Source organism: Amphibalanus amphitrite, unplaced genomic scaffold (genome assembly GCF_019059575.1).
Source record: "Amphibalanus amphitrite isolate SeventyFive unplaced genomic scaffold, NRLGWU_Aamphi_draft 000975F_arrow, whole genome shotgun sequence".
Classification (NCBI taxonomy): Eukaryota; Metazoa; Arthropoda; class Thecostraca; order Balanomorpha; family Balanidae; genus Amphibalanus; species Amphibalanus amphitrite.
In genome coordinates, this window is record NW_024882469.1 from 98,607 (window position 1) to 116,427 (window position 17,821).

General features: G+C 48.7%; 3 protein-coding genes across 9 annotated transcripts in view; 2 read left to right on the plus strand and 1 right to left on the minus strand.

The window, feature by feature from the left end:
* LOC122368780 (la-related protein 7-like) overlaps nt 1-4,393 on the plus strand; it is an 86,767-nt gene extending 82,374 nt beyond the window's left edge. For 2 of the 3 annotated variants that reach the window (XM_043343022.1, XM_043343023.1), the window contains exons 4-10: nt 379-543; nt 945-1,164; nt 1,407-1,767; nt 2,016-2,127; nt 2,552-2,647; nt 2,975-3,116; nt 3,827-4,393. In XM_043343022.1, coding sequence (XP_043198957.1) covers nt 379-543; nt 945-1,164; nt 1,407-1,767; nt 2,016-2,127; nt 2,552-2,647; nt 2,975-3,116; nt 3,827-3,963 — 1,233 coding nt within the window. In that variant the 3' untranslated portion in view covers nt 3,964-4,393. The remainder of the gene's footprint in view (nt 1-378; nt 544-944; nt 1,165-1,406; nt 1,768-2,015; nt 2,128-2,551; nt 2,648-2,974; nt 3,117-3,826) is intronic. The other variant, XM_043343021.1, reaches the window with a different exon arrangement.
* Nucleotides 4,394-4,579: 186 nt separating this feature from the next.
* On the plus strand, nt 4,580-12,139 carry LOC122368782 (serine/threonine-protein kinase PAK 2-like). 4 transcript variants are annotated; one of them, XM_043343027.1, is made up of 10 exons: nt 4,580-4,717; nt 5,068-5,295; nt 7,584-7,738; nt 8,221-8,327; nt 8,900-9,030; nt 9,278-9,464; nt 10,254-10,379; nt 10,620-10,769; nt 10,960-11,142; nt 11,329-12,139. In XM_043343027.1, exons 2-10 carry the CDS (start codon nt 5,102-5,104, stop codon nt 11,473-11,475), a joined length of 1,380 nt encoding a protein of 459 aa, XP_043198962.1. In that variant the 5' UTR covers nt 4,580-4,717; nt 5,068-5,101; the 3' UTR covers nt 11,476-12,139. The 4 variants fall into 4 exon arrangements, with proteins under 4 accessions (XP_043198962.1, XP_043198961.1, XP_043198959.1 ...); XM_043343026.1 differs by having other exon boundaries at nt 4,621-4,717; nt 5,071-5,295; XM_043343024.1 differs by having other exon boundaries at nt 4,622-4,717; nt 8,897-9,030.
* LOC122368784 (TWiK family of potassium channels protein 7-like) lies at nt 11,997-17,503 on the minus strand. 2 transcript variants are annotated; one of them, XM_043343028.1, is made up of 5 exons: nt 17,023-17,503; nt 16,433-16,666; nt 15,116-15,992; nt 14,092-14,238; nt 11,997-12,639 (listed from the first exon to the last, which is right to left on the minus strand). In XM_043343028.1, exons 1-5 carry the CDS (start codon nt 17,309-17,311, stop codon nt 12,618-12,620), a joined length of 1,569 nt encoding a protein of 522 aa, XP_043198963.1. In that variant the 5' UTR covers nt 17,312-17,503; the 3' UTR covers nt 11,997-12,617. The 2 variants fall into 2 exon arrangements, with proteins under 2 accessions (XP_043198963.1, XP_043198964.1); XM_043343029.1 differs by having other exon boundaries at nt 16,433-16,640; nt 17,023-17,481.
* Between the last annotated feature and the right edge of the window lie 318 nt (nt 17,504-17,821).

Here is a 17,821-nt window from a genome sequence, read left to right on the forward strand (position 1 = left end):
TATGCGGGAGGCAGACGTATGCCGAGACATTTGCATGTAGTTGCTTATGACAAACTATTGGTTTGTTCATGAGCATTGATGAAATAGGTAAAATAAATATAATGTTTATTATTGCGAGTATAATTCAGCCTGCTGAACAAAGCAATATTGTTTGCTCGAATTTTGTCAGGGTATGCCAAACTATGCAACTCTTCATCACACTTGCGGCATTTGCCGCTGTTACAAACTGTAAATTCCTAACTAAATGCAACTCTTCAAAATATAATTATTTCAATCATTAAGCGAGACCAGCCCCTACTGGCTGCAGCGGATCCCTGCCTCTGGGTCTGATGTACCTAAGTCTGGTATACATTCGCACTAATTCTCCCTCCCCGTCAGGAGAGCATCCCTCGCTCGTCGGGCAGGGAGGCGCTGCGACGAACCTTCTCTGCGTACGGAACAGTCGACTCCATCTCCCTGCCCACACACCGGGCCACCGGCCACCACCGCGGCTTCGGCTTTGTCCAGTTCCGCACACCCAACATGGCCAACAACGCGCTTTATGTGAGGAACAGTTGAAGTAGCGGTAAACGGGGTGGTGGGTCTGGGTGGCTTATATTTGGAAGAATGTGTTCGTGTGTTCTTGGGAAAGGCAGTTAAAATAGTTAGAATAGCCTGTCCAATAACGATTAGGTGTATGCTGTACGATGTAGGTAGGTGTACGGTGTGCTTGCAGGTTATGTTCAATGGACCCTGGACAGTTATTAGCAAAGGAACTGAAAACCCTTCACTTAAATATCTCTCATGTTGGCTATATTCGCTTTCTTTCGCTGTTTTTTTTCCTCCCTCCCCTCTCCCTCTCTCTCCCTCTCTCTCTCCCTCTCTCCATCTCTCCCTCCCCCCTCTCTCTCTCTCTCTCCCCCCTCTCCCCTGCTCACACTGTTCTAACCGCCTCCTCTCCACAGGCGTTCGGAGCTCTGGGCCGCCGTATGCCGTCTGAACACTACCCCGAGTATCTGACCGCCGTGGAACCCGCGCCCGACGACACGGAGCCTCTCGAGGAGGGAGGCGAGGGGGACGGAGAGGAGGTGGAACTGGCACCGGTCGACCCGCCGCCCGCAGCCGCGCCTGATCTTACCAGTCGGCCCGGGAAAAGGAAACTGTCCACAGACTCCAGCTCCAGGGGTCAGTCAACGCTATTACTCGTGCCATCTTGACATATTGCTCATTTTAGTGATTGTGACTGGACTTAAGTCATAAAACAAGGACTTAATTTGTTTGACTTTATTGGGTACGAAACCAGTTTGTAGCTAAGAGATTGTGCCCAGCTTCGACATTTTGCTGCGATTCATATGGCTTTTTAATTTTCTCGCAGTCTAGTTCATTCGCAATGTGTTTGGTTAGTAATGTGCTTGTGTTTGTCGCAGACGCCCCGATGAAGATGACTCGATTCGCCGACACCCCGGAGTCTGAGAAAGACTCCACGCAGAACACGGGCGCCGCGCAAACCACGGGCGCAACAGCCACGGGCAGCGCCAGCGCCACGCCGGCCGACACGGACAACTCCAACTTCTCCGAGGGCGCGGCAGATGGCACCACCAGCTGCTCGGAGCCGCACAGAGAGGACGCCAGCCTGGCCACGTCCCTGCTGACAGAGCGGACCGACGATACTGATCTCAGTGGCGGCGAGCGACGCGCCCGACGGCACCGGCGCACCCGCAGGGGAAGGAAGGCGCCGCTTAATGAGACTGAGGATACGCGGCTGCTGGGACTGCAGATCATGCCGCTGTGAGTATTGGGAGGGACGGGCGAGGGAGAAGGGAGATTGGGTGGGAGGATGGCTCCGTGGTTTAGGAAGGATGCTGACAGGTGTAATTTGTAGGATGCGTTTCCGGAGCTAGTTTACGGAAATGCACTGCCATTTTCACGTCGATCCTGTTGATTTCTCTTTTGGAGCTGAACTTCTCCCTCAGACTGTCTTCCCTGTTATCTCTCCGTGGATCCATTGACATTCACCCTCGTGCCCCTCCCTCCAGGTCTGAATGGAGTCGGTTCAAGGAGCAGTACCGCGCCCTGCAGAAGGAAAACATGTCCGAGATCAAGCGGGCGCTGCAGGAACAGAATGCCAACCGACCTCGGAACCCGCCGGTCAGTTGCGCAATGTCTGGTAGGATGTACTAGCTATAACCCCAGACACAGAGACAGGACGGTCCGGTACAGGGGAATTGGTGGATGGATGAAGAATGGATATGACTTATGGGCGGTTGCGTTAGATTCAGGGGAGTTGGGACCAGAGGGGGCTATTGCCACCCATTTGGCGACCGGAATGTGCACTTTTCTGTACAAAGCCGTTCTGCTTGATTTGGTCCGTTATCTGTCAGTTGTATTATGTCATAAAATTGAGTTCTGCATACACTTTAGACCGGGAAAAGCGACGCGCTGTTACCTTATAGTTCTCAAACCTTTGTTCAGGGCTGATCATCATCGGTAACCTCTCGTGACCTGTCTTGACCTCTGATGATCGTGTATGACCCCCTGTGTGACCTGTGATAACCCCCTGTGACCCGGACAGGCGCGGCCGGTCGGTGTCGCCCCCCAGTTTGTTCCCGGTACGGTGGTTCGGTTCAGTGCCGATCGGCCCGCCGCGGCCTCCGACAAACAGCTAATCGTGAGTAGGGTCGTCGGCCTCAGATGGGAGACATCTCAGAGTCAGGAGTGCTTTACATTCGCCTGTCACCATCGCCTAACAATCATACGAATGAATATTGTACCGTGAAGCATCGTGCTTACAACAGAGAGTTACATGCCATCACCTGATAGTTACCGGTAATTGATGGCATCGCTATCATAATATTCATTAATATATTGTGTGGAAGTGCTGCTTTATGATACATAGAAAATCATCTGTCCCGAAGGTGGCAGATTTATTCGTATTTGTATTCATGCTTTCCGTGCGATGCCAGCTCACATTGAGTCCATCTCTGTGTCCGTACAGTCTGCCCTGAAGTCCCGACCGGGAGTACAGTACGTGGAGCTGGGTGCCGACTCCGAGCCCTCCTACCTACGGATGGAGTCTGCCGCCGCTGCTGCCGCCTGCCTGAAGGACCCAGAGCTCAGAGACGCAGCCGTTCTCACAGGTGGGTCTCGGAGAGGATCTGCGGAAGTTTGATGGAAGGATGAGTGCGAGTAGAGGTGCTGAAGCTCTGTAACAAGCTAGTATGGTATGGTATATTAAACTCCATCCGTGCGCGCACAGCTGTTCGGAAGTTTGCGTCATACAATAAATGCACACTGCACAGACACACAATAAGACAAACTGAGGCGTTCTAGATAAACACTCGATGATAAATCATACCTACAGATATCACACACCTAAGCACTGTTTCCACTCTGTTGCACCTCTCCCAACCTGACCATGAACTGCCCTCTCGAAGTGCACTGTGTTACAGAAGGCGGGAGCGTGTTTCACGCTGTCGCGGCTCGGTAAGAGAACACACGTTGAGTGGTGCTCAGCCGTACCGTTGGCAGCGCGAGCTGCTCTGATCGAGCGAGACGGGTATCACGGAGCGACGTGTCCCGTCTCCGCGTGAACATGCTGCGCATCGTGTTTGGAGCATACTGGTCATTGAGCGCGTTAAACACCTTGATACAGACCCGCTCGAGAAGAGAGCTGCATTATGCAATTTTGCGAGTGTATTTTTGCGCTTACTGCTGAGGTTTAGACTAAATTGTCAAAATGTGCTCTCCTGATCGCACTCTAATTCTATTAAAAAAGTTATTCTCACTAAGCAGTTACCTCGTCCTTACAGATCCCCTGCAATCTGCTGACTGACGGTGCTGCCGCCAGGCGGTGATGAGGAGAACTACTGGCGCCGGCTGCGGGAGGAGCGGTCTGCCACCCGCAGTCGGCGGCACCGGAGCAAGGAGAGGGGCCGCGACCGGCTGCTGCGCCGACTGAGAACCAGCGAGCAGCTCGAGTCGTGACCAGCGCCCTCTGAAGCTGTCTAAGGACCTCTAAGGCCCTCTGAGGCCCTCAAGGTCCTCTAAAGCAGCATCTGCCTTACCGATACCGAAGGTTTCTGGACGGAGCAAACGGAGTTTATGCCCTGTGCGGCCGGAATATGTGGTCTCTGTGAATCCCGGGCTCAAGGCGTCGTGCTGGAGGTTGCACCATAAGGAGTACTGTCTGTCTGTACAGTGTTCCGGGTGGAAGGACAGATGCCCCGCTGGTCGCCTGCGGTGCGGCACATCGATCCAGTGTTCCCTGCGACTTTCCTGTTTTTTTTTTTTTTTTGTGTGTGTGCTCAGCTATTACATTGTGTGACTTTGCCATGTGCATACATCGTCAACTGCAGATATTACGCCATGTGTACATTTGTGATAATACCTATCGCAATACATATTCATGAATGCCTGATTTGTTTGGTTGATCCTACACTGACTTCATTTTGGCGATCACCCGAACAGATGCTGTCTCAAACTCGTCTTATTTGCTGGTCAGCCAAGTTCCAAGTTCCGACCATCCCCGTCGCACGCGATACAGTACGACTCCCGCCGCCCGCGCCAGTCTGCTGCCGGAAGCGGGTCCGGCGATAGTGTCACCGGCGTCGTGGCGCGTCTCTGGCGTATTTCCTGTGCAGTTGACAGTGGCGACTGGCGACTGGCGACTGGTGTTGGTATTGGTAGTGGTGGTGGTGGTGGTGGTGGTAATCTGTGAAGATAACAGGTCGGCTGAAAGGTACGGGAGGGGTGGGAGACTGTATAGAAGGCAACACTGTTTCATGTGTGAGGGAGGGAGAGAGAGAGAGAGAGGGAGAGAGAGAGAGAGAGAGAGAGAGAGAGAGAGAAAGAAAGAGAGAGAGAGAGAGAGAGAGAGGGAGAGAGAGAGAGAGAGAGAGAGAGAGAGAGAGAGAGAGAGAGAGAGAGAGAGAGAGAGAGAGATTAGTGTTCGTAGAGATGGGGAGAGGGGCAAATTAGGAAGTCATGAAGACTTCGGGATATGAATAAAGTGGACAGCTACTGCTGACTGCTATGATGTCTTTACTTGTCCGGTCGCATTTCTATCCTTATCTTTTCTCGCACTTCCAGCAGCGGCGAGCCCTCCCGCCCCCTCATCGTGGTCATGTCGGGCATTCTGAAGGGCTGGTTCAGCCGCAGTCTGGTGCACCCGCGGCCGAGCCGGGAGCTGGCGACGCCCCAGCTTCAGATCGGGCTCCCCACAGACGTTACACACACCATCAGTGTGCAACGGACGGAAGATGGTGGTCTGGCCGGCCTGCCCGACGCCTGGAAACGGGTCATTGACGAGTTCATCAGGTGAGATGATCCGAGTGTCTGAGACAAATTGACAGTATGGGGTAAACTGAGATTCTGAGACATACTGGGATGCACTGGGGAAAACTGTGAGTCTGCCTCTGGGGAAAACTGAGACTCTGAGACATATACTGAAACTCTGAGGAAAAGTCAGAGTCTGGGCGAAACCTAATGACCTAAGGTCATCTCGTGACATTTAAAGGCAAAGTTGATAATGGGAAAGGAGCTTCAGGTAATCGCGAGCCTTTTTTAGCGCGATTTTCAGCGTTCTAACTTTCTGGTTGGGCCAAAATCCGTTGTGCTTATTTCGGCTCAGTGACTTTTGTTGACTGATCTCTTGGTCAAGTGGTTGAAAGTGCCGATGAATGGTTTTGATTATTTTACCTCAAGGGACTCATGTGCCAGTTTTAGTTCACCCCGAGGTGTCTCGAATCTGGATGGACAGACTAAGCCGTTTTCACGACGCTTATCTTGCGAATGCACCAAACTTGGCCAAATTTAACCAAATTTGCTCTAACCAAAGTTATTTTACAGGATATATCTTCATACCTACCATGCATTTATTTCATTTGTTATAGAAAATGTCTGGTGATTTTATAAATCAGGTATGATAAAGCAGCTAAGTAGTATGCCCTTACTACTAAGAACTACGAAGAATCAAATATGTACAGGTCTCGCGGGCTTTAGCGGTAGGTTTTGCACCTATAAAATTTAGTGTACTTCAGGCTGTATCTTTGTCGTCTTAACCCGCGCCCGGCTGGGGGTCCTGGATTTCCACGCCCTGCTGGGGGGGGTGTTTGAACACCCCCCCTTCTAACTCGGCTCCTGGGCCACGTAGCGATACGCGGAAGGCGGCGTTCGAAAGAGCGTAAAAAATAATGAGGAAATCACTTCGGTCAATTTTTTGGTCAGGTCAAAGGTCAGGTCACCAGAGGTCATTGAAGGCAAAATTTCGCCGATTTTCAGGTCGAATGTCGACAATTTCCAAGAAGCCAACGCATAACTCGGGAACCAATAGAGCTACAGCGCCGCAGAAAAGCGCATTCGATAGCCCTATTAACGCCCTTTCTGAGTAATTTTCTCAGATTTGACCTAACGTCAACGGTTTTGCCTGCAGGGGGCAAAAACTAAAAAAATAGCAGATTTTTTCGGAAACAGTCTTTCTGCAATAACTTTTGACCCAAGCCTTGTACGAGCTTACTTTTACCAGCATCGTGTTCCTCTCGTCAAGACGCATCGAATGAACTATAACTTGACCTTGAAAGGTCAACTTGAAAATTTGACCTCAGGTCAAGGTCATGACCTGACCGGAAAGGGTCATGTTGCATATCAGTCGATCCGTATCGTCGAGCTGAACACATCTAAGGGGTTTTCATCGTTCTAGCATGCCTCTATCAAAAGTTATTTGCGAAAAACTGTTAGATACCATTCGTGACCTAAGATGACCTCAGGGCATAAACAGGGGTCACGGACACCATTTTCATGTTCAGTGTGTCTAAACCACTTGTAATTCAGTGTTTGGGAGTATTTATAATGTCTTTCGTCCAAAAGAGGCGCATTTCAATTTTCTCCCATTGACTTATAATGGGGAGGTCGCAAAATTGACCTGACCTTAGGTCATCGATATCAAAATTCTGAGATATACATTTTGTACATGCTAATGCTCTAAGCAATCGCTGAAAGTTTCAAAGCGATCGGTCACTCGGTGTAGCTCTGACAGACATTGAAACTTTTTATGAGGTGAGGTCACCTTAAGTGACCTGGTGACCTGACCTTGAATGACCTTGGTCTGAAATTTCCACAACATGTGTAGAATTGATGTATGATAAGGTGTACCAAAAACGGCGGCGCTCCGCGCCGCCGTTTTTGAGATATTCGCGAAAAACCACAAGGGGGGGTGTTCAAACACCCCCCCCCAGCAGGGCGCGGGTTAAGCGTTTAAGTGTTGAAGATGCGATCGACTTGTTTGTTCACAAGCCGGCCATGATCGTGTAAAATGGCTTTATCGTAGATCGATTAGTTTCTGAGATATAACCGGAAATGTAAAAGTGCAAAACCTACCGCTTAATCTCGCGAGAGCCGTACCTACCTTATTTGATCAATAGATACCTACCAAATTTGACCTAATCGCACCAAATGCTACCAACGATGTGCCGTCGTGAAAAAGGCCGTTATATTGCGGCTCATTTTTGTATGAGAATGGCTGCTGACTGCGTTTAATTCACAATTTTACAACCCAAGAAAATAGATAATCATATGGTTTTACGTTTACCTTTTCGTTTTTATTTCAGCAAAGATGAACAAAAGAATAATCCTTCTGCGGCCATCAATGCACTGAAGTTTTATGAATATAATAAACAAAAGAAGAAAGAGCCATATAAACACATACATATAGCCAATGAAGAGGCGATACAGGATGAATCTGAAGAAATGGACAATATATTGGGTATGTATGTCCAGAGGCGGATCCAGCTCAGAGTTTTTTTTTGGGGGGGGGGGGGCAAACCATAACAATTTATCGATTCTTTCCATGCCTCGTCCATAGGCGTAATGTTAAAATTATGCCGTTTGGGAGGGGCAAATGCCCATTTTGCCCCCCCCCCCCTGGATCCGCCACTGCAGCACATATTTCATCGCCTTCCATGCATCAAAGCACATTCTGTAATTGCAAAGGAGGTGGTTAGCAATGCAAAAAAAAAAGGGTCACCAAATGCAGTTTTTGCATCGATAGCCATTCCTACAAAATATGTTATCCACTTACCACGGCACAATACCTACTGATTCAAATAGTGCATTAAATAAAACGATCAAAACAAAGGCGAACTCGAATCGTTACTGGCGCCATTCGCATGTCTTCTGTCAAATTGGCATTGATTGTGTCAATATTTCACGGCGAATGGTGCTGACCTGGGCTGATTGGCATTGCAGTGGACACTGTGCCACCTACGGATCCCGCCCCGCCGGAGCTGTCAACGATTACGTCCGACGGTATCGCCTCGTCCTGTCTCATACCAACATCAGCAAAACGATCCCCAGTAAGTGACAGATTTATAGTTTTTGTGTGACGGCCAGACCAAGTGTGATAGCCGATATTGCATACTGCGAATGTGTTCGATGGACTAGTGGCGAATCAAATGCAGTAGATGTAGACATGAAATACTCTAAAAGTAAGCACTCTAGACTTTATGGGCGATAACCATACGCCGCATTTTAGATATGCACCATGGACGTTTGTGATTTTTTCTTTGCAAGTTAGGAAGTAACATCTCACAGGTATCAACAGCTACAATTGGATTGACGGCCACCTTAAAGAGACTTCAAAAGACGCGTGCTGCCGTTTGTCAAGCTTTCATTCTCTGCCGCTAGATGTCACCCTCATCGACGCCTGGCACATGCTGTGCCGCAGTACTCATGCGTAGTGCGGTGCAGCGTTCGGATTCGAATTTGGCGAACGGATTGACAATCGTAGGCATTTCGACTGAATATTTTTTTTTTTTCTAGATGTCGAGGGCCTATTCTAAAGTGAGACCACTGTATCTTCTCCCATGTAAGTGATAAGTCTAAATCATCACACAAATGTGTGATATTCATGCGTCCTCCCGAGCAGAAACCGGTGCCGAAGCCCCGCCGCCAGGCCACCCCGCTCACGGACGAAGAGGTGTATGATCAGCTGCGACTGATGTGCAGCCAGGCGACACTCGAGGACCGGCTGGTGATCGACAAAACGCTCGGATCGGGGTAAGAGCGTGGGGTGATGTTAGGGTGGGGCTATGAGCAGGATGGTTCACAGGATATCATGTGTGGGTAGTTTTGAGTAAGATTCAAATAAGGAGCTGGCACCAACTAGTTATAACTATCAATCGAATTATGCATTTAAGCATCCCATGCTGCTCTTGTAGGTATAATATCCATCCAGTTAATGACAGCTTGGTCCAACGCACCTCTGTCCCTCCCCCGAGCTAACACTGAGTGAACGTCCCCACAGTGCCTCAGGAGTGGTCAGTCTGGCCACCAACAGAGCCACCGGAGACCGGGTGGCGGTCAAAGACATTGACCTGCAGCGGCAGCCGCGTCTAGCGCTGCTCCTCGTAGAGATCGAGGTCATGCGCGACATGAAACACCCCAATCTGGTCAACTTCCTCGAGGCGTACCTCGCCGACCGGCACCTCTACGTTAGTGGCTGGAATACGGGGTGGTGGCTTGTGGGAGTGTCTGTCTGCCTGTCTGCCATTCTCTGTCTCTCCCCTTGCCCTTCATGTTGTTCCTTCTCTCTCTATCTCTCTCTCTCTCTCTCTCTCTCTCTCTCTCTATCTTTTCGCTATGTCTTTCCCTCTTTCTCTCTCTCTCTCCCTCTCTCTCTCCCTATCTCTCTCTCTCTCTCTCTCTCTCTCTCTCTCTCTCTCTCTCTCTCTCTCTCTCTCTCTCTCTCTCTTCCTCTGTATTAATACGAGATCGCACTCGTATATGTGTGTGTCTGCACTCCTATGCCAGCTGTGTAGCGTTTGTTTGACGTCATTTATCACCCGATAAGTCATAAGAGAGGAAGTCGACGCGCGTCAATGTGACTCAGTAATTTTGGTGCTCTGCCTACGCGATGTAATATCGTATAAGAACATGTGATGAGGAAACGGTTGTGGCTATAGTTTGAATAATCAGTCAGTGATTTATATTCCAGCGTTCAGTCACCATAATTTCATTATTCTTTTAGTGCTAGTAATGACTATTCTCGTCTGTCATAATCCACCATATCTGTGAGCGTCATAACCTGGGAGTTGTTGCGTAACGAGTCTGCTGTATAGCTATCAACTATGGCCTGTCAGGCTAGCCGACCCTCCGCGCCTCGCGCTGATGTGATATAACTCCCGCTAATACCTCAGCCCGTGGAAGCTTGTGACCTTAGGTGACCTGACCCCTCACTCTCAGTATAGGTGACCTGATTTAGATGACCCGTTGACCCCTAGGTGGTCATGGAGCTGCTAGAGGGCGGTGACCTGACTGGTGTGGTGAGCACCACAAGACTCAAGGAGCCCCAGATAGCGGCCGTCTCAAGAGAGGTCCTCAAAGGTCTCCAGTTTCTGCACAACAGGGTCGGTACTGAAGGGCATTGCGTGATGTAGGAACAAGGCAAAATGGGGTGAATTGGCCTTCTAAACTGACTTCAGTCGCATCATTACATATATGTACACCGTATCCACAGGGCTTAGTTGACGTCTAACATGTTACGCTCATCAACAGTACCAAACATAGGCTGCGTTTGGTCCTTTGTTTCGTCTTATTTGGTCTTTGTTACGTTATTTCCACTCTGACTGGGCAACTTTCCGACGCAGGGCGTCATTCACCGCGACATAAAGTCTGACAACGTCCTCATCGGGAAGGACGGTTCTGTGAAGATCACAGACTTTGGCTTCTGCGCCAGTATCCAGGGCAACGAGAAGCGACAGACCCAGGTCGGCACGCCCTACTGGATGGCCCCGGAGGTGCGTACGGGGACTCGGAGAAGACTCATCACGAAGGAAAACAATGCTGCAACTGACTAGATGTATTACCAACGCCCACTTAAGACATAGCGCATCTTTCATTCATTTTGGGCTAATTTGGGGCAGTCTAAAGGTAGTGAACATACGCTTATTTCCTACGCTATTCATAACGCTTCTCCTATCTCCGCAGGTGGTGCTTCGTAAGCAGTACGGCAAGAAGATCGACGTCTGGTCTCTGGGCATCATGGTTATCGAAATGATCACCGGAGAGCCACCCTATCTGGACGAGGCGCCTGTGAGGGCTCTCTATCTGATCGCCACTCTCGGCAAACCGCGTCTGCCAGCTGGCACCAAGATCTCCGGACATCTTCGGGTAAGATGCATGTGTCATGTTAAGTGTGATCCTAGATTTATTATTTTTCATGCCTCTGTGTGTGTATCTGTCTGTCTGTCTGTCTGTCTGTCTGTCTGTCTGTCTGTCTGCCTGTCTGTCTTTCACTCTCTCCCCATCCTCTCCACCCCTCCCTCTAACTTCTCTTCTCCCCCCCCCCCCCCACAGAGTTTCCTGGACGCGAGTCTTACCGTTGACGTGGAGAAGCGCGCCTCTACCGATCACCTGCTGACTCACTCGTTCCTCAACTGTGCCGGCGACGCTAAGGCTGCGCTGAAGGCCATCAGTGCCCTGGCTCTGGCTGCCAAGAAGTAGCAGGAAAGAGACACGGGGGAGAGACAACTGTGTGCTTGACCTGAGCCAGCCGAGCTCCAGGTGACCTAACGGCTGAAAAGCTGTCCCGAAATGACTTGGGCTGGTTTCTGGTGGTGAAGTGCTGTTCACAGAATCGTTTGTATCAAATGTATGGTGGCCAGTGACCACTGTTATGCAAGACTATTAAACGTTACTCTGCATATGCAATGATATCCATAGGTAAAAAAGTATCAGCAATCTCATTGATTTCGTTGTCTTGTCGTTCGCACATTTCATTTTACTTCAAAACCAAGCTGCCACTTTATCAATCCGAATGTTTTTAAATATCAAACATGTTGGTAGCTCGATATTGCAGAAGAATTGCTGGTCAAGAGAGTCGTGTGCCTTCAAAGTATGATCAGGGATAGACGAATAAATCCCCGATTCCTTTTAGCGTCCTTAGAGCCGTAAATGAAACGTGCCGAGGGCACTTTCAGCTCCAGTCATCTTCTCCCAATGAATATGGTTGAAAACACAGCGAATCCTCGGTAACTATTTAGTTATAATGTGTGTGCATGCGGCTGATTACACTGTCCCCATCCATTGCTAATGGTGGCAGCATCAGGACGCCTGTTCCGTGCCATAAGACGCTCCCACATTTGAATAAACCGTGTAGTTCCTCGAACTCTGGAGTGGCAATTTGCATCCATCTTTGATGGCCCAGCGCACTAATATCTGCCTTGATGGTAAATTAGGGCGATTTTCATACAAAATGAGCGAGATCTTTCCACATTGCAGTGTAATATCCATTATACCACCGTGACCCGTCCTCAGTTGGCGTCACATTCGCTAGAAGCGGGCCCGGTCACGCTGCGGCTTACATCGACGTCCAAACCCTCACGGCGCCTCTTTGGCACCGATCGACAGAGCGAGGCCAGCCACTGCTGACGGCTGGCGGTCCGATATTGTCACTGGACTAAAACGGACCAGCCAGTCACTGGCTAGCCTCTGATGGTGTAGATTCAGGTAAAAACAGCTGAGCAGTGGACGCAGACTGACGTTTCACTTGCGCCAGAGCGGTTGACGAGGGCGCCGAAGTCATGCATTGTGAGCTTCCTTTTCACCCAGCGATCATAACAAGGATTGAGCCAGGGCAGGTGTGATCAATCTGGTCCATGATCAGGTCTGTAAAAATAGAAACCGAGGACGCAACATTATTAAGACATTCGCAAGTACATATAATAATTGCATCGCCATTCAATCATGTAAGCAAAACTGTTCGCTGCTTATTACCGAAACCTTATTCACGCTTTATCACTCACTGCGACACATCAGCCAGCCATCTTTCATAAAAACCCATCTTAACCCGCGCCCTGGTGGGGTCTGTTTATAACGCGACCTGGTGGGGGGGGGCTATTTTTTGCCCCCCCCCCTCGTATCTCCGAAACTACTGGACGGGTCCGCAAAATTCAAACGGCGTTCGAAAGGCCTGTCAAATTTGTCGAGGGAAACCAAATTTCATTAACCTTGGGGTCACCGATGACGTCACAGGTCAGGTCAAAGATGAAATGTTTCACCGTTCACGGGTCTACTAGGGAATGCGCTATAACACTGAGGAAAACGCACTTTGTCGAGAATCAGCGATAGGGCGTCAGTTGCCTAGTAGATATGTTGCTATTAGAGGTCACTGACAATACCAGGTCAGGTCACAGGTCAGGTCACCAAGGGTCACAGGTCAGGTCACATGAACCTAACTTTACTAAGGTTGTGTGATGCATGTTTTATGGCCAATTTTTCATTTCCAACTCAATGGTGTTGGTTATAAGACTATCAGGTACGGCTTAGGTCACTTTCTGGTGAAGGTCAGGTCAAGGTCAGGTCAAGGTCAGGCCAAAAAAGGTCAAATTTTAAAGTTGATAGTTTTGCATAAAATGGGTATTGATTCGATGCAGCTCGTCACGGGGAGTCTAATAATGGTCTTTGTTTTGCGATACGGGGTCTAGAATTGCTAAAAATTGAGTTTGAAAATTTGACGTCATCAATTTTGAACAGTTTTTTCGCTATAACTTCGTCTAAAAAGAGGTATCAATCTAAAATTTGGTATGTGGATGGTAGGCGGTAAGGACTATCACATATATTCCGGTTTTTGCGAAATTCAAAAACTTTTTGGATTATTTGACTAAAATATCCAAAAAATATATTTTTTGATTTTTAGGGGTCAAAATCCAAAAATTTCAAAAATCCGAGATAGCAGTTTTGTAGCCCTTTCAATTCTACAGCTTTTATGTTCTTATCATTTTTCTGTATTTGCAAAGCTATAGGCCTGACAGCTCTTCCCGCGAAACCCTTTTTTGGGTCGAAAACGGCAGAACATGACGTCTCTCTGACGTCATTTCCGGCCAACCTATCATAGCTTTTGGAAAATTTTTGGTCACAATGTGTAAAATTGATGTCCGGGAGGGTACTGAAAGTTTAGTGACGATCGGCACAGCGGTTCTGGAGATATATCGAAAAGTCTGGAGGGGGGGGCAAAAAATAGCCCCCCCCCACCAGGTCGCGGGTTAAAACATGGCAAAAACCCGCGCGATACACCCATCTGCACCAATTACGTTCACCGCTCGCCAAGCGTTTACCTACCTGCGGGGTCGCGCTGAGCGGGGTCTCTCCGTTGGGGGTGCCGAACCGGCACTGTCGTTAGAAGCCGGGCCCATCTCAGCTGATCGCATACTGGGAGAGCGAGAGCCGCCCCCGAGAGAGCTGAGGCGACCTCCACTAAACGGGGGCCTGAAGCCGAGTCGATGAGAATGGAGGAGTCAGATTGGTCAGATTGGTTCGAGATGGAACAACAGGAAATGTCAGGTGGTAAGGTCATCTTAGTTCATCTGAGATGAACATTTAACTTGAACTTTCCGAAGGAGATTAAAGCGTTATTTAATCAGTGTAGCGCGACAGTGCTAATGGCTAGCTAATGTAATCCAGTGACCCCTCCGAACCGTTTTTGACTGAGGCTGTTTACTAAAGGCAACACGTAACGTATGGGTCAATGGCCTGACATTTGAGATCACTTGACATGAGTGACACTGACCAGAATGATAAGTGACAGCCAGTCGTGAGGCTGAACTCTAAGCAGTCATGCTCAAAAATTGTTTAATGCAATGTGATCAATTTGGAGGAGCTACCTACCTTGGCCATCTTGACTAAGTTCACCTACAAGTTCACCTGTACAAGAATGAAATAGATATATCCCCGTCCTAGACTGGTTGCGAGCAATCACCGGTAAATGTTAACGGAAGACCGTCTACCCTGAGCCCTATGACTTAGAGATTTATGTAAGCATTATGTAATCATGCATTTGATCAGACAAAATATAACTCAAAAGAGCTGATAGACGTACATTGTGCATTTGTCAGTTGGCCGCTCCCTTTCTACAACTTTCGAAGGGCCGTCAGCATAAGTTCAACCAACTTTAAAGTTAGCACCCGTCGATCAATGAAGAACAAATTGATGACCATTTACTTCATTTGAGAAATTAGGTCATTTCCAGTGAAAGGAACAGTTATCAAAAGTAACTACTTTTATCGCAACATATGCCCATTTTTATCATATTTAGTAGCGTTTTAAGACAACAATTTTAGTGTTTAATATTCGCAACGCGACTTACTTGAGGAGACCGCCCGGAGTGCTATCATCTCGGTGTCTCCGGCTGCTCTTTCTTCTGTCATACGTCGGTCTGCGCGACTCCCTGCGCGACTGTCTCCGCGACTCTCTCCGCGCCTCCCTCTTGGCGTGGCTGTGCTCTCTGTCTAGCACGCCCACCGAGCGGCCCAGGTCATAGAACTGCTGGTTGATGGTCTCGCGCGTCAGCTCGAACGACATCTGGATGACGGTGAGGCCGACCATGACGTAAAGCACGTAGGAGGTCTCTACCCACCAGCTGGGGGTGCCGTGGTAGTCGGGCTGCTCGTCAGTCAGCACACGCGGCACCAGGTCGCCGAAGCCGATGGTGGAGAGAGTGATGAACGTGAAGTAGAAACCATCCAGATAGGACCAGCGCTCGTAGTGAGAGAAGAGCGCGGCGCCGATGGCGCTGTAGAGGGTCGTGATGAGGAACACCACGGCCAGAGGGATGCGCAGGGCGCGCGCGGACGGTTTCACCGCCTGTTCTCGGGAGTGTGAGCCGCGGTGTTGGTCCTGACCGGGCGACCCGGCGCCGTCCGCCCCGTCCGGAGCTGCCAGCAGTCGCGGATTGTCCGCCGCAGACTCGGACGTCAGCGCAATGGAAGGCAGCGCCGCCGCGTCCGAGTCCTGGTGAGGGTGGGCCATCGGTGAGGCGTACCCTTCTTCACTCTCATCATCAGAGTCGGTCCCGCGCAGACGTGCCGCGTAATCGCGAGCCATGTTGTAGAGCATATCCAGGCCGTGGCCGATGCTTCGACCGAGGGTTCTCAGACAGAAGAGCATCAGAGGAACGCCCAGCATGGCATAGAGAAGGGTGCACAGACGGCCGCGCCAGCTTTGCGGCGTCCGGTTACCGTATCCTGTCGATGTCAGGATAGAGTCAGCAACAGCATAGGCAGTAAGCAGCACGCTTCTCCAATGTTAACCATAACCGCAGGCTGTTTGAAATAGACAAACACTATTCGTTAGAATTGTGTTTTTCTATTGAAAAACAACCGGAGCAGTTCGAGTACAGGTGGTGCTGCCACCTGACAGTGATTGATTGACATGAGTGATTGGAACACACATGCTTGATGAATTGCAGCCAGCAGTCAGCGAAGCAGAAAACATGATTGGTTCTCATCTAATTCTAATCAATAAATCCACAGTAAATAAACTTGACAAAAACAGGATGTGAACAGCAAATGATCATAACTCAATCGGAGAGGCATGGGCATTGGACATTAATTAAAACCCGAAACCGTTCGGAAGTCGTCCACAAAATCAGCCTTAGCAGTAGCCCGTTCCCAACCTTAGATACCGATTGTTGTTACGACCGTGGAGGCGAAGAGAAGAGCGGTCTGAAATTCCCAGTCATCCCCGACGGCCAGCTCCTCCTTGCAGTGCGCCTTTCTCTCCTGATGACTTTCGAGGAAATCCTCGTAGGTCAGCACAATCTTCTTCACCGAGAACAGCCACTTATCCAGCTTGTCCTGCAACTCCTTGTCCGTCTGATCCTTCATGCTGGTCTGAGCATGGGAAGACAGAATTTCCTCTGAAAATATTTTACACCTTAGAAAGTCATTCAATTTACATTGTATGTACATTAAAGTTACTTTTTCCAGAACCCGAGCTGCTAAAGCTCAATCCTAGGAATTAAGATAACAACGTCAGAAGCTTTTCTGCGGATTACTATCCATCAATAGGTAGGTTCACTTTCTGTTGGATTTTTTTTTCTTAACTTCTGGTAATGGCTATTATAAAAACGGCTATACCATGTTTGACAAGTACCTACGAGTACACATGTTTATTGTTCATGTCAATCTGTTTACCTACTTTATGAACATTGCAGCATTTATTGCATTCCGAAAGAAAATATATTAAACGCATACGCTGTGGCTGATAACGTACCGTAAGTTCTGTTGTATAACTGGTGAAGCACTAGCGTTCGGTTAGATAATACTTCCGCTTTCAGATCTTCCCAGCAATTCGTTTTTCCCTCTTTTGCTCTTTTTTCGTGAATGGCACTGTTTTCCAAGTATTGAAATGTGAACGCACCAATTATACAGTATCCACATATGAGTACCACCATACCCACATATATAAAGACGTGAGATACAAGCCATTTTAGTGTTTCACGACCTTCTAGCTGTCGATAAACCCATGCGCTAATCGGGGAAAGTGGTTCTTCTTCTTCCATGTTCGTTACTAAATGAGTAATTTAGCTCAAAATGATATCGAAATGCTCAAAACGATAATGCTATGTCCCTGGCGAAAAATGTCTTTCTAATACTTATTTCATGTTATTGATGTTTTGTTTGCTATTGGCAAGTTACTGCATGTGTTTCCAAACCAAAATGTAAGTCGCATTTGTCTCAAGTCCACAACGAAACGACGGTCAATCGACATTTTCCACGTAGAATAAGCACAAAGCGTGCTGTATGGTGCTGGAATCTTTCAGTGAAACAAATACATAGTGCCGACAACTCAGAGAAATCCGTGAAGTGCAGGAATGGTGCAAGGTAACAATAGCAAGATACGTCCAACGCTAGCAGGGTTCATCGTCATTTCTCATCCATGCCAGGTTAGGCACTGTCCTTAGTTGTAGGTAATACGAATATAGGACTTATCCCTGTAAAATTATGTACGTTTTTTACAACTTACCTCGTTTACAAGAGTCAGCTAAAATGACGTCTGACTGGCTACGTAT